At 31.6% G+C, this 13271-nt stretch overlaps 2 protein-coding genes across 3 annotated transcripts; one reads left to right on the forward strand and one right to left on the reverse strand.

Annotated features, from left to right (window-relative positions):
- The first annotated feature begins 1787 nt into the window (after positions 1-1787).
- Positions 1788-2969, forward strand: LOC103500235 (LOB domain-containing protein 33-like). The gene is made up of 2 exons (XM_008463472.2): positions 1788-2115; positions 2364-2969. Exons 1-2 carry the CDS (start codon positions 1822-1824, stop codon positions 2733-2735), a joined length of 666 nt encoding a protein of 221 aa, XP_008461694.2. The 5' UTR covers positions 1788-1821; the 3' UTR covers positions 2736-2969.
- Positions 2970-7061: 4092 nt separating this feature from the next.
- Positions 7062-9315, reverse strand: LOC103500236 (AT-hook motif nuclear-localized protein 15-like). 2 transcript variants are annotated; one of them, XM_008463475.3, is made up of 2 exons: positions 8763-9315; positions 7062-8424 (listed from the first exon to the last, which is right to left on the reverse strand). In XM_008463475.3, the coding sequence occupies exon 2, from the start codon at positions 8121-8123 to the stop codon at positions 7320-7322; it is 804 nt and encodes a 267-aa protein (XP_008461697.1). In that variant the 5' UTR covers positions 8124-8424; positions 8763-9315; the 3' UTR covers positions 7062-7319. The 2 variants fall into 2 exon arrangements, with proteins under 2 accessions (XP_008461697.1, XP_008461696.1); XM_008463474.3 differs by having other exon boundaries at positions 8654-9305.
- Positions 9316-13271: the final 3956 nt, after the last annotated feature.

Consider the following 13271-nt stretch of genomic DNA (forward strand, 5'->3'; position numbering starts at 1 on the left):
AAGATTACTGTTTTTGTATTAATTAAAATTGCAGGGAACTTGTTATCAAACAGATTAATAGGGTTTACGGGAGAATCACTACAAATTTGACACAATCAAATATTGTGTTTCACTCAATTATTATGCTTAAAAGTGTTGCACGATGGAAATACATTTTTTTAAAATCACATTTCTTAATTTGTTCAAATTTGGTCAAGAAGAATTTGTTTGAAGGTTAGTAAATGGTTGTTGTTAGTATAAGAATATTAAAAAGAAGAAGAAACTGTATTGAATGACTAGAGAAAAAGAAATGGTTAATATAAACCCTAAGTCCTAGCACAATTCTATTAAAAAGTGTTGTTGATCGATCACTTACTGATGTGATTACTTTTATTTTGTAAGGCCTTGATGGGTTGGTCTATAGATGTTTGATGTTCATATGTATATATATATATGTAAATATATGATAATTTTTAAACAAAAGGAATGACATAATAATTTAATTGTTGTAAAATAAAAACAAACAAACAAATTAAATAAGCTAAGGTACATTCAAAACCAGGAAATGAGTTGGAAAATCATAATTATTATTCGATCAAAACTGAGATGGGATGAGAATATTTGTCCCTATAATATATCGTCCTTTACCTCAACCACAACTCCAACCACTAACCTAAACTCTTTTTTTTTTTTTTTTTACATGAAAAAGTATTAGTGCAAATTGCAATAAACCCACCTCTAAAATGTGGCCTAGCTCTAATTATAGTTCTAAATTGTCAATAACCATTTAGACTCCTAAACTTTTAAAATTGTAATACTGGACCCAAGCCTACAATAATTGTAAATGTTAGATCTACAAATGATGAAAATCGAATCCTCAATCTTATATAATTATACAATTATGTAATTATGAAGCTCCATTTTAAAATTTAGATGATTTAAAACTATTATTGGTTAATCAACATATCCAGTTATATATGTTGACAACCTTATGCTCCTTTGTAAACTTAATTAATAAAAGGTTAGTATTTTAGCTCTTCCTAGAGTAATATCCCATTGATGGCTTGGGCCCCCAAAAGGGGGTTTTAGAGTTTCTTAATGCGTTTAGGGTAGATTCATGTGAAGCCAAAGCGAGCGTAACTAAAAATGGTATATTGTACATGTGTTAGCATCTATGAGACGTGTGGTTTGAGCCTCTCCAATTTTTAATTTTCTTTTACATTAAAATAACTAAACTTTGGTATATCGTATTCATTTTCCGTTACGCTAACACTATTTTGAAACATCATTTTAACACTTCAAAAGTATACAATATCAAAAACGGACAATTGATTTCTATGAAAATAAGTAAAATCATGTTTAACAGTAATTTTCAACCCGAAACGACTTTAGTCATTTCAAAACGAAGAAACATGTCTTTAACCTAAAAGCAAACAACACTTCATGAAGTTGGGGTTATGAGATAAGAATGATGTCCAATTAGGTTTTTGAGAGACTCGTAATAATTTCCATGAAGAATCTTTCGAAAAATAGGCTCTTTTAAGGCACAAATTGTGAAAAGAAAAAAGCCCTTACCCCAATGTGAGACTGACCTTGTAGCCCATAAAGGAGACCCCAAAAATAAAGCACATACACATACACACAACTTTTTGCCAAAAAAGTTATTATGCCTTTGGGATAGAACAAAAAAATAACCCTACCCAAAAAAATAAAATAAAAACACACATACAAAATGCAAATGATGGGTTATATAAAGACCAACATCTCTTCTTCTTAATTTTATCAAACTTGTTCCTTTTATTTTTTCTTGTACTTTAAAGTCTTACCATAATAATTGAGACAATGACAGGCCTCAACTCTTCTACTACTTCTTCTTCTTGTGGTGCTTGCAAGTTTCTTAGGAGAAAATGTAGTGATCAATGTGTTTTTGCTCCTTTCTTTAGCTATGATGAAGCTACTTCCCATTTTGCAGCTGTTCATAAAGTGTTTGGTGCTAGTAATGTCTCTAAACTTCTCTTACACCTCCCCACACATACCCGAAGCCACGCTGCCATTACCGTCGCTTACGAAGCGCTTGAACGCATGCGCGATCCTACCTATGGTTGCGTTGCACATATCTTTGCATTGCAACAAGAGGTTGTTTTAAAACCCTAAATAACTTAAGCCGATGGATTAATTACAGTAAATTACGTGACAGTAACATTTTTATTCACATGAAACCACTCCAAAACTCTAAAAATTTAAATATGGACAGAGTTACATTTTATCCATGTTCTTTTCACGCTTTTATAATTACTTGGCCAATATACTCCTATTCTAAAATGTCATCATTTAACTCAAAAGCTTAAGTTATACTCTTTCTTAATTCTATCTTCCTCCTTCAGGTTGTGAGCTTGCAAGAGGAGATAGAAATTCTAGGGAGTCAAATTGCGAATCTTGCCACAACCGGTGGGAGCATTGCAGCGGTCGAGAATCCATTTATAGATCAGGTAGTTCAAGTGTCACAGCAGATGGATGGTTTCGAGATGACGAACACAAATTATTATCAAAATGAGCTAGCTTCTGAGTTGCCCTACCAAAGTTTTGATAACATCCAAAATGATAATACTGCTCAAATGATATCTCCATTGTTTTGTTTAGGGGAAGAAGATGGGGTTTTTGAGTTTTGTAACTCAAATAATGTTGTTGAGAGTACCTCAGCCTTTGATGTTTCAGTTGAGGAGAATTGTGTTGGTTATCCATGGATAGTTGGATGATGATGAAGGAGAAAAAAATTTGAAGTTTTATATAGTTGGCCTATGGCTTTAAATGGATGAATAATAATATTTGTCTGTGTTAGAAAATAATTCTGTTAGATTTTTCATATGTTATCTATCCATTATTTTCCAATGTGTTTATACAAAATTTTAATTTTGGAGGTGTTGTTGCTTCCTAATTCTAGAATCACTCTCTCTAATAATAAATTATTCTCTCTTTGCATTTATCTATAACCAACCATCTACATAAATCTCTATATTATTTCTTTATTATTTTATATTATATATTTTCTTTATTTGCATTAAATTACATATGGAGGGAGAAATGTCAAAAAAAAAAAAAAAAAAAAAAAAAAAGAATTTCGTAATTTAATAACTAAATGAAAAAATATCCTAAACCTCATTGTCAGATCCTAAGTAAACTTATTTCTATTGAGTAAGCTCATTTTCTCATATATCTTAAAAGATTGTTTCATTTTATAAAATGATTAGTACTTACGTTTAAATTAGTGTATCTCTAGAAATCATAAAGTAATAATATATTAAAATTGAAGCTACAAAACAAAACAATTGAAGAAAAGTGTTCATTAGAAAAAGATATAATGTATAGTGAAGGGAGATAGGGTATTTAATATACTGAGAAAGTTGGGTATAATATATATATATATATATAAGTATATGAGATCTAGATATAAAAAGGTACTCAATAAAATACTAGAAAATTAGCTTTTATATAAAAATATATATATGACAATATGTTTTTCTTTTTATTGGAAACTACTTCTAAACCAAGATCAAACATAAACATTTTAGATAAAGAAAGAAGTATTCAAAACTTCAAATTATCGAAAACTTGATCATCAACAACTTTAATTCATCTATTAGTTCAATCATGGTAGAATAAAGAATCAAGACAATCGACCTTTAAAATAGTAGTAAATGTGTTATCTATGATAGAATTAACATTGTAACTCTTTTATTACAATAGAACAAAAAGTTAAGAATCGATGTATAAGTTAAAGGCTACGATGTTGTATCGTTTTAATTTTTTAAAAGTGACATATAAATATTAAGTTCATTTGCTATTCATTAGAAGAAAACTTCTAATATTAATATGAAAAAAAGATTGACAGAAAGTTGAAGTGATTTGCAAGTGTAGCTTTTTGTTTAAGCAAATTCCAAAAATTCAAGTAACCTTTTTCACTTTAGAAGTTTGAATTTGCAATGCTCTCTCCCATTTGAATTATTACTTTTGATAACATAGTTAAAAGTTGTAACATGTTATATTATAATTAAAGATACCCATCCTTTGATAGGTAGCTTTAGGATGGGCTTATTAGCATCATGATCACCACACTGTGAAAGGCCCACCTCCCATTCTAAGGGGATAAGAAAAACCATGCACCCATTTTTTCCATAAAAATAAACCCACCATGTGTCAATCACTCCCTCTCCCTCTTATTTATTGCTCAAAAGGGCTCCACTATATGTTATTTTACTCCCTAAACCCCTTCTCCTCTTTCCCTTTGCACCCCCATAGGGAATGTTCTCTAATTTATAACTTCTACTTATGAGGAGGATCTTATTCAATAGGGTACCTTTTCTATACTATAATAGCTCTATTTTTCTTGAGGATCTCATTCAATAGTGGAGATTCTATTTTATGTAACCTAACAATGTACATAAAGTTCTTATCATCAATTCTATTACTGCCCATTAACAGCTTAATAGTTATAAAAAAATAAAAAAAAATTTAAAAATCTCACTTCGAGAATGACCCAACTTTTTGAAATTTACCCAGCTTCCAAAAGCACTTACCCAACTTAAAAATTAAAACATTACTTGTTTTGGCTTTGAGTCATAAGTAATTTTAGAAGTTATAAAAAAAAAATGAAATATTACTATCAAAAGTTATCTTTAATTTATCATATTTTAAATATGTTGTATTTTGCTAAATATCACGGGGGCATGTTTGATATAGAAAACAGAAAACGAGAAACAAAATCTAACATGTTTTTTCAAAACAATTTGAATCATCATACATGTTAAAACGAAACACTTCCTTAGATTTCTTTGATTGTTTGAAGTGAATTTAGCTTTTTTTTTCAAAAGTTCAAAAGAAAATCCAATCAATTTGCAACTTGAAACAAATAATATGTATAGGCAGCTGCAATTATGACAATCGGTTTGTACTGAGACGAAAACAACTGTCCAAAACATCTGAAGCTTTTATATATAACGTTCCATGGTAGCCTCTCACCTGCCCATTTAACAACCTCCATGATTCGTAGCCATTTACTTTGGGTACAAAGCTCAACCTTTGCAAAAAAAATTATTCCAGTTATTGTCAAGACAAACAACTTCTTACTAACAAAAATTTTCAAAACCGCCTGCACAAACGTAAAAGGTTCTTGAAGTCTTGTCATTGGTATTATCTTCCAATGGTAATAAAAGTAGATTGTGGATGCCGTGAGACATATTCCCAACAGAAATTAGTCAAATCAACCAAAAATCAACTAAGTACAGTCATATAGGTGGCCTAATACAAATCTAGTTTGATTAAGGTAAGGGTAAAAGTTAAAATCAGTCATTTCGACTGAGTCTGAATGTTCCAAAATCATCATTCAATACAATTGATGATCTTGGGTTCAAATTCATCAAATATAAGAGCAGGAGATCTTTCCTACATACACCATTCAAACTTGAGAAACCCCAAACTTCAATTCATGGCACTTTTGACATTTGGCAATGCCCCAGGGTAGAAACTACATCCAATAGCCAATACAAAGATGTAAATTCAACTGCTTCCAAACTAAACAATTTTGAATAGACCGAATGAACTATAATGAGTGTTATCCATACGTGTACAAGGCAACTAGTGTGATGTAAATCAATTAGGGTGTTGTGATGTAAATCAATCACTATAGGGTGGTTGAATTCAAATTTCATCTTTTAGAAAACAACTAGAATTACGAGTCCAAGGATAACTTTAAGTGAAATAAAACCAATTTGAAGGCATCTATGGGCATACTTTTCAACCCTAAAAAACAACCATCTTGGAACTTTTCCTAATTGACACCGAATCTACATTGACTAAGAGCAATTTAACAAAGAAAAGTTAACCTTTGACAAATATGCAAGTTTATGATGGTAAAATATGAACTCAAAAAGGCTAAAAGTAATTTGATTAGATCACATCTATGAAACAAACACCAAAGCAATAGAAAATGTAAAAAAAAAAAAATCTACACATTTCACCAAAGAGACAACCTAGCCAATTATGCATATTTAACTTCCATGTTTGATTTCTCGAAATATATTAGTGTTGTACATAAACTATTGTGAGAAGTTAGTATCTAACTTCCATTTTAATCATTTAAGGCAATGTTAAAGATCCTTACTATTTAAGTTTTGATAAAAGCAACCATAAGAAATGTTAGTCTCTTCTAATATTTTTTGTTTAGTAGCACAGTTAAGGCCGGAACGTTCTATTACTACATGTTTGTTGCCAAGAATGCGCAAAAAGCCATATAAATATCAACAGTGATTTATCATTAGGGTAACGTTTAATTATCAATGTAATGATCCTAATGTTTAATTATCAATGTAATGAGATATACATCAATTCAAAGAGAGCAGCACAAAGAATTATATTCAACACAACACTTTATAGACAAGTGGGTGGGAGTAGTTGAAAAAGAAAAAATCAACACTCAATTGGATAACTCCTTATAGATAACCAAATCAAACCAATCAATTTTGTCACTTTCTGGACATTATTTACCTAAAAATCTTATTAACTTTACCAATAAAACCAAAAGATAACCCAAAGGTAAACAAGGCTTAATCCATCCATTTACAAATCCTTGAATGATTTATTACAAAGGTTTCAATAGTTTGAGATAATGAATAGTCTATAATAAAAAGTCGGAAACTACTTAGAAGTGCAAGATATATTCTATGGTTAGGCAACGTGATTTAGATATGACAATGCTAAAAAAGATATACAAACCATATTTCAATGATAGAAAAAACACCTAAATTGTTACTAACTCTAGTTCCATCTCACATAAGAATACACCCTAATAAATTTTTATAAATGTTCCTCAAAATTATAATACTATGCATATTGGTAAGAAGAAATGAGCATAGAAATAATAGCAAAAGTGAAAGAAAAAAGAATATGCAAGTATTGTAAAAGGGAAAGAAGCATGTACCTGATCAAAGAATATTGTGGCTCCAAATTCATACTTCCACTTGTTCCACCTATACCACTATAGATTCATTGATTCTGACCAAAGATTAGAATTAGAAATTATACATATAGAAAGAAAAAACCCCATATGATCATAGTTATTTTCATATGACACAACACAACATTACAAAAGAGAAATGAGTTTCAACAAGAAAAAAGAAAAGAAAACCAAAGTATAAACAGACAAAATCCCTACCAGCTCAACTTGATATATATATGATAATTAGACAAGATGTTTAGCAGAAAAAGAAATTTGATGGGTTCAAAGTTCAAACAAAACTAGCACCTACTTATCCCTCTTCTTTCTCTTACTCTCCCCCTCTAATCTCTTAAAACGGAGGTGGGGCTCTAGGAAGACTCCAAATCATATCATGTGAAGAAACCTGACCATTTGCCACCAAATTTGGAGCCATATTGTAAACTCCCATTGATGGCGGCTGTTGCTGTTGCTCCCCCATGCTCTGAGATGTTGAATTGTTCTGGCTAGTTCCAGACTTATCTCCTGCGGCAACCTCCTCGTCCTCGAGCGGCAGCCGCTCAAATGTCGCATTGGTGAAAGTGGCAGCTATTACAATAACTGGACCGGTTGCCACGAGTGCACCAACGACAATGCCGCCAACCACCTGCCCCTGCCCGCCAGCCAAGTAGACAGTTAATCCAGTAGCACCCGGTGGAGCTGGGGCAGGCAAAAAAGCACCCGAGAGCGACAATATATCAAATCGACCCTGTAGCGTAATAACACCGCCAGAGGCACCCGGATGCCGGAGAGTAACGTTGGCAACAACCCCATTTCCACTGAGAACCGAAACTCCTCGCTGCCGGCGCTGGGCAAAGTTCGAGATGCTTTCGACGATGTCGCTGCCGCTACCAATTTCCAAAACGTGGCTCCGAAGGGCATCGGGGCTCTCCTTAGTGACCACCACCGGTGGTTTCGGCTTGTTCTTAGATCCCGGCGGCCGGCCACGAGGGCGGCGCGTGCTTGAACTGGTGCCTGGTTCGGCTCTTTCATGGCTACCGGAGTTGTTCTCTTCATCAGCAGCTTCTAAGCTTTGCTTTAATGGAGTCGAATAAGGGTTGCTGGTGCTGCTATCTGTGGTGGTGGGTATGTTTTCAGCCCACCATCGATTCGCCATTTCTTCTCTTTCTCTTCTTCAAGATTATTGAAACCCCAAAAAGAAAACCCAAAACAAATATATACACAAAACCAAAGTGGGAATCCAATGGGGGCAAGCAAAAGAAGTTTCTATCTTATTTTCCCTTTATTCCCCTTTCCCACACACACTCTCTCTCTAAAATGAATAACGACAAAGAGAAAAAAACGACCCAGCAAGTTTAAAAAAAAAACAAAAAAATAAAAACACTAGCTAACCCCTTGACGCTGCTGCAGCTTCTTCCTTCTTTCCATCTCCAATAAAACAAAACCCAGATCGATAACTGCAATAAAACCACCTAAAATCACAATCCCATCACTCCAAAAATCAAAACCCTAATCAGATCCAACAGTCTCAAAAAGAACAGTTTTTTAAAAGACCAAAAAAAAAAAGGAAAAAAACATAGAGAACACCAAAAGGACGAGGTATAAATCAGAGTATCAAATGGAGAAATCAAAACCGTGTTGGAAAAGCAAACCCTCGATGAAGAAGAGGAAGAAGAAAGAAAATACCCATCATTTTCTCCATTAAAATAGGGTGCAGACAAAAGGAAACAATGTGGGGGGGTGGCTCGATTCAGGATATAAATACACACAGAAGGGTTGGCCCAGAAAACTGTACCTATCTTTAACGTACTCAAAAGGGTCAGAAAAGAAAAGAAAAAATAGTACAAAGATCCCAAGAGAGGACGGTTCTACTTCTACTCTGCTCCTGCTGAAGAAGAGGGCGATGATGGAGAGACGGGAAGAAGAAGGGGGTGGGGGGCCGGTTGGTTTATCTCTTTTTTAACTTTGTACGATAAGATTTTTGACAGTAGTCACTGTAGAAACACAGTCTATGAAAGCGGTTTAGGCAGAGAAAGTTTTTTCTTGTCCCCCACTTGCAACTCTGCTCTGTTTTGCTCAGTTCAAGTTGAATTGATGAAGGGCAGTGTGTGCATTGGGTTTGTGGTTAAGTTCTTGGGCGGCAAGTTTTATGGGGATTGATCTTGAAGAAAAGGGTACGTGTAGGGCTATGATTTGGAGGAGAATGGGGGAAGTGTGGGGTTCGAGGTCATAGTCTGAGAGTACCGACAAAGGTATTGAAAGGGGGCCAAAGCCAAAGGGGGGGTTAAAGTTTTTTGGATTGGGGATTATTGTGAGGATGATGAAGAAGAAGAAGAAGAAGATCACCGCCAAAAAGCAAAGGAGGGGTTTAAAAGCAATAGCCCCCCACCACAACACCATAATCCCCCATTCCTCACTTTGCTCATTTTGGGCCATTTGCCTCTTTCTGGTATGTTTTCAGGTTCCACATCATCATATCTTGTGAGAGAGATGGGGGTATACCGAATACTTTTCTTTAATTGCAATTATGACCCTTTTTGGAACTTTGTTTTCCTTTTCGTCCCTAATCGTAATTATTGTTTGTTGGAAGTCTCTCTATGTTCGTTGACTACAATATTATTCAACTAAATTGAGTTTAGCCACACTTGTTTTATGCCTACGGCTGTTTTAAGTTTAGATCTTCCGCTCTTAGTTTTTGTACTAAACAAAATATATATAATTGAAACTTTTCCTTTATTGTTTCTCATATCAATACTATTAATAATATCATCATTGTGACATCCATCATCAACACACTTCTACAAACACAATAATATCTACTAACATTATTGCAAGGTCCATCAACACTAATGCATACAAAGTTTGATGCATCTGCCATCTTATTTTATGTTTTTAGATTTACTGACCTCAATAAACATGTGTGTATTGACACTTGATGAGTCTCGTTTATGTTCGTTGTCATTGTTCACTTCTCATGAGATTACTTACACTTCTATTGAATGTGGTTTAATGAGGCTATTATTATTTTTCATTTGGTTTATATTTATTAGATCAATCGATCGGCTCAAACCCTATGACGTTGATATTTTCCTTTTTGGGATGCACACTCCCCTATACCCTATAGTCTTAGACATGTTTGTTTGTAATTATTTAGTGCTTCTTCTAGAAAACTTTAATGATTGTGATATTTACCCTGAGAAAGTTATTTAATTATTTGATGATATTTGAGTTGTAATATGTTTGTATTACAATAGCTGAGAATTTGATATTTGCATTTTTGTTTTCCTTTTATTTATTTATGTTTGCAATGTCCATTGTTATTTTGGAGTAATTGTAAGAATACATCAACTAAAAGTAGTAAAATACAAACCCAATCTTACTCTTGTGAAAGGATTGCATATGTTTTCTATGGTACAACAATCCACAATAATTACTTTAAGAATTACGTTAACACAAAATAGCAAAACAAACTGCTTCGGCTGCCATCGGTACCTTTACACTTTATTTTCTTCTCTCCTTCCCCGAATCGGTGGTAGAGAGTTTCTTTTGTGTTTTGTCGGTTCTTTTCCGTGTGTGAGGAAGGTTGTTTTGTTGGACTTTGCTTAACCTTTTATAATAATCTCATTTTCAACAAAAAAAAAAAAAAAGGAAAAGAAAATGCGTTAGGGAGAGAACAAGAAATGTCTATTTTTCTTTTCCGTAGGGAAATGAGGTAGAAAATTGTGGTCGTAAACATTCTCCATATAATTAATCTCCTCAATGAAAAACTAAAGTGAGTTTAAGCTTAGAGGTAATTGGTGTGATGTGAAATGTTACGTTCTATCCCCATTCCATTCCAATAATTGATGTATTAAAAAAGATCTCCTCAGTGAAGGAAACATCAGATAGGCCGAAAGACTAATAACCTCTAAACAACCAAATTCAACCATCATATTGTAATATATTAATTGATATAACAAAGGAATAGATAAGTGTAGTTTTTTGTATTAAAAGATTGTAGGGAAAATAAGAGAGATTGAAAAGGATATAAAGTAATTAATGAAAAGTTGACAAGTCCCGATAAAATAAGAAACGTGAATACAAAGGAATGAAATAACTTTTTTTTGCTTCTATGTAGTGATTCTGAAATTGATGATGAGTCATACCAATTGATTCTATTCTTGCATTTTTAGTAAGCATCATCCATCAATAAGAATAAAAATTTTCATTGTCGTTCTATTGATTAAAAATAGCTAATTAGTACATGAGAGTGTAACGTTCTATTGATCAATTCTAAAATTGATGATGAGTCATTAAATAATCAAATGAATTTTTTTTAAAGAATTTAAATTGTAGAACTTCTTAAAGTTGAAAATTTTAGCTTCTAAAACTTATGAGAGTGTAAGGTTCTAAACCTAAAAAATTTAGCTTTGTAATCGAAGACAAAGTATGTTAAAAGGAGTGTTAGTTTGGACGATTTTCACTCCAAAAAACCTTTAAACCAATTAAAAATGATATTGACAGATCGTAGAAAACGTAGAAGACTATTGGACCCTGAATATGAAACGTTAGAGTAAGTTTGAATTAGATCATAACGATGAAATTGAAAGTTTAAAGTTAGAACAAAAATTGGTTTTTTTTTTTTCTTAACAATTTTTATTTTCTCTTTAAACATTGCGAAAAAAGAAAAAAGAAATAAAATTAGAGAATGGAAGGCCCAATCATTTCATGATTCTTGTTGGCCACATTTTGATTATTTACAAAATGAAGGGTCGTTTTCAAATATTTGTCTTATAACTCTCTCTCTCTCTCTCTTTTTTCTTTTCTAAATAGTACTAATTAACTTGTCTTATAGTAAGTTCTATTTTGGAAGTCATAAAAGCTTACAATCAAAATAAATACCCAATGATTAGGTTCTCATACAATAATATTAATAATAATACTTTCATCTTTTCTTTACTATACTATACTAACAACATCCAACATCTACTTATGTTTATTTTCTCACTAATAGTTTTCCTTATTCATTTACTTTAAATTGTTTTCTTTTTTTTTTTTTTTTTGTCTATCATTTTATACTTATTTCAACTATTTGTTAATCTCTTTAATATTGCATGTCCATATCAATAGATCCATGAAAATAAATGATTTACATATCAATCCACACACATTAGTTAGTGATTTACATAATTGAAACAAATTAATTAGTAACAATTGATTTACACATAACATTCTATTAGTATCAATGATTTACATAAGTTGTTAATAGATATAATAATGGGATTTAGTAACGATATAGTCTATAGTACAATTACTCCTAACTAATAGATAAACATGCAAAAACATCAATCAATGAAGCCTATAAGTAATAAAATAAAAGGAAAATATAGCACATATATATGAACATAAAGAAAAAGTAAGCAAAGATTATAATTTTAAGTTATTTTTAAATATAATCAAATAAGTTAAAAATATCTGTCGTTTATAATTTTTTTTATTTAGATTAGATGTTCTAATTTTTCTTCCCACTCTCATTCAAATATTTTAATATATATTTCTTTATTTAAATCTCATTAAAATTAGATCAACATGTCATTTGACTTAATATGTCTTAATACATCAATTATTTTATTAAATGTAACAAGAATAATAAGTGGTTGAATTGTAAATGTAAAAGACTCATAAATAGTTGTTGGGTAGGAATAGGATTATTGATAAGATTTTAAGAAAGCATGGAAACCAAATAATTCTAACTTACTCAAACCACAACTAAACCAAGATTGCAATTAAAACTCAAATATGTTTTCTCTCATTTAATATATCAAATATTAATTTGGATGTTTTATATTTTCTATTGATCCCTAATTGATTAAATAACTTATGAAGTTACAGATGATACAAACTTAATTTTCATTAATTAAATATAGAACAATCTGCTTTATAGGCTTAAAGTTGCACACTGCTTGAGTTATTCGTAATTACAATTGGTCAATGCTCACCTACCACATGTAATTACATTTATTCATTAATTATCATTCATCCTATAGTAATCAATTAATTGATGATCCAATAATAGACTTTTTTTTTTTTTTTTTTATAAATTTTTTAGGTGTTTAATTTAAATTTATTTGTTCAAGTTCATCGTTATCCATCGAACAAATTCAATATTTTATTAATATAATTCAGACATGTACTTGTTCAAATTAGATATGAAAATTATGTTTTAACGAAAATATTGAGGTATTAATTATATAAAAATATCGACATTAATTGAATTAAATTAATAAACAAACATTTCTAACTGTTTTTTTTTTTTTTTTTTGTT

The sequence above is a fragment of the Cucumis melo genome, chromosome 10 (assembly GCF_025177605.1).
Source record: "Cucumis melo cultivar AY chromosome 10, USDA_Cmelo_AY_1.0, whole genome shotgun sequence".
NCBI lineage: Eukaryota > Viridiplantae > Streptophyta > Magnoliopsida > Cucurbitales > Cucurbitaceae > Cucumis > Cucumis melo.

Bases quoted from the DNA above. Each gene is read 5' to 3' on its own strand.
- LOC103500236 (XM_008463475.3), bottom strand. From the start codon at position 8,123: ATGGCGAATCGATGGTGGGCTGAAAACATACCCACCACCACAGATAGC.
- LOC103500235 (XM_008463472.2), top strand. From the start codon at position 1,822: ATGACAGGCCTCAACTCTTCTACTACTTCTTCTTCTTGTGGTGCTTGC. The intron at 2,116-2,363 runs GTTGTTTTAAAA...TTCCTCCTTCAG, and splicing joins TCTTTGCATTGCAACAAGAG to GTTGTGAGCTTGCAAGAGGA.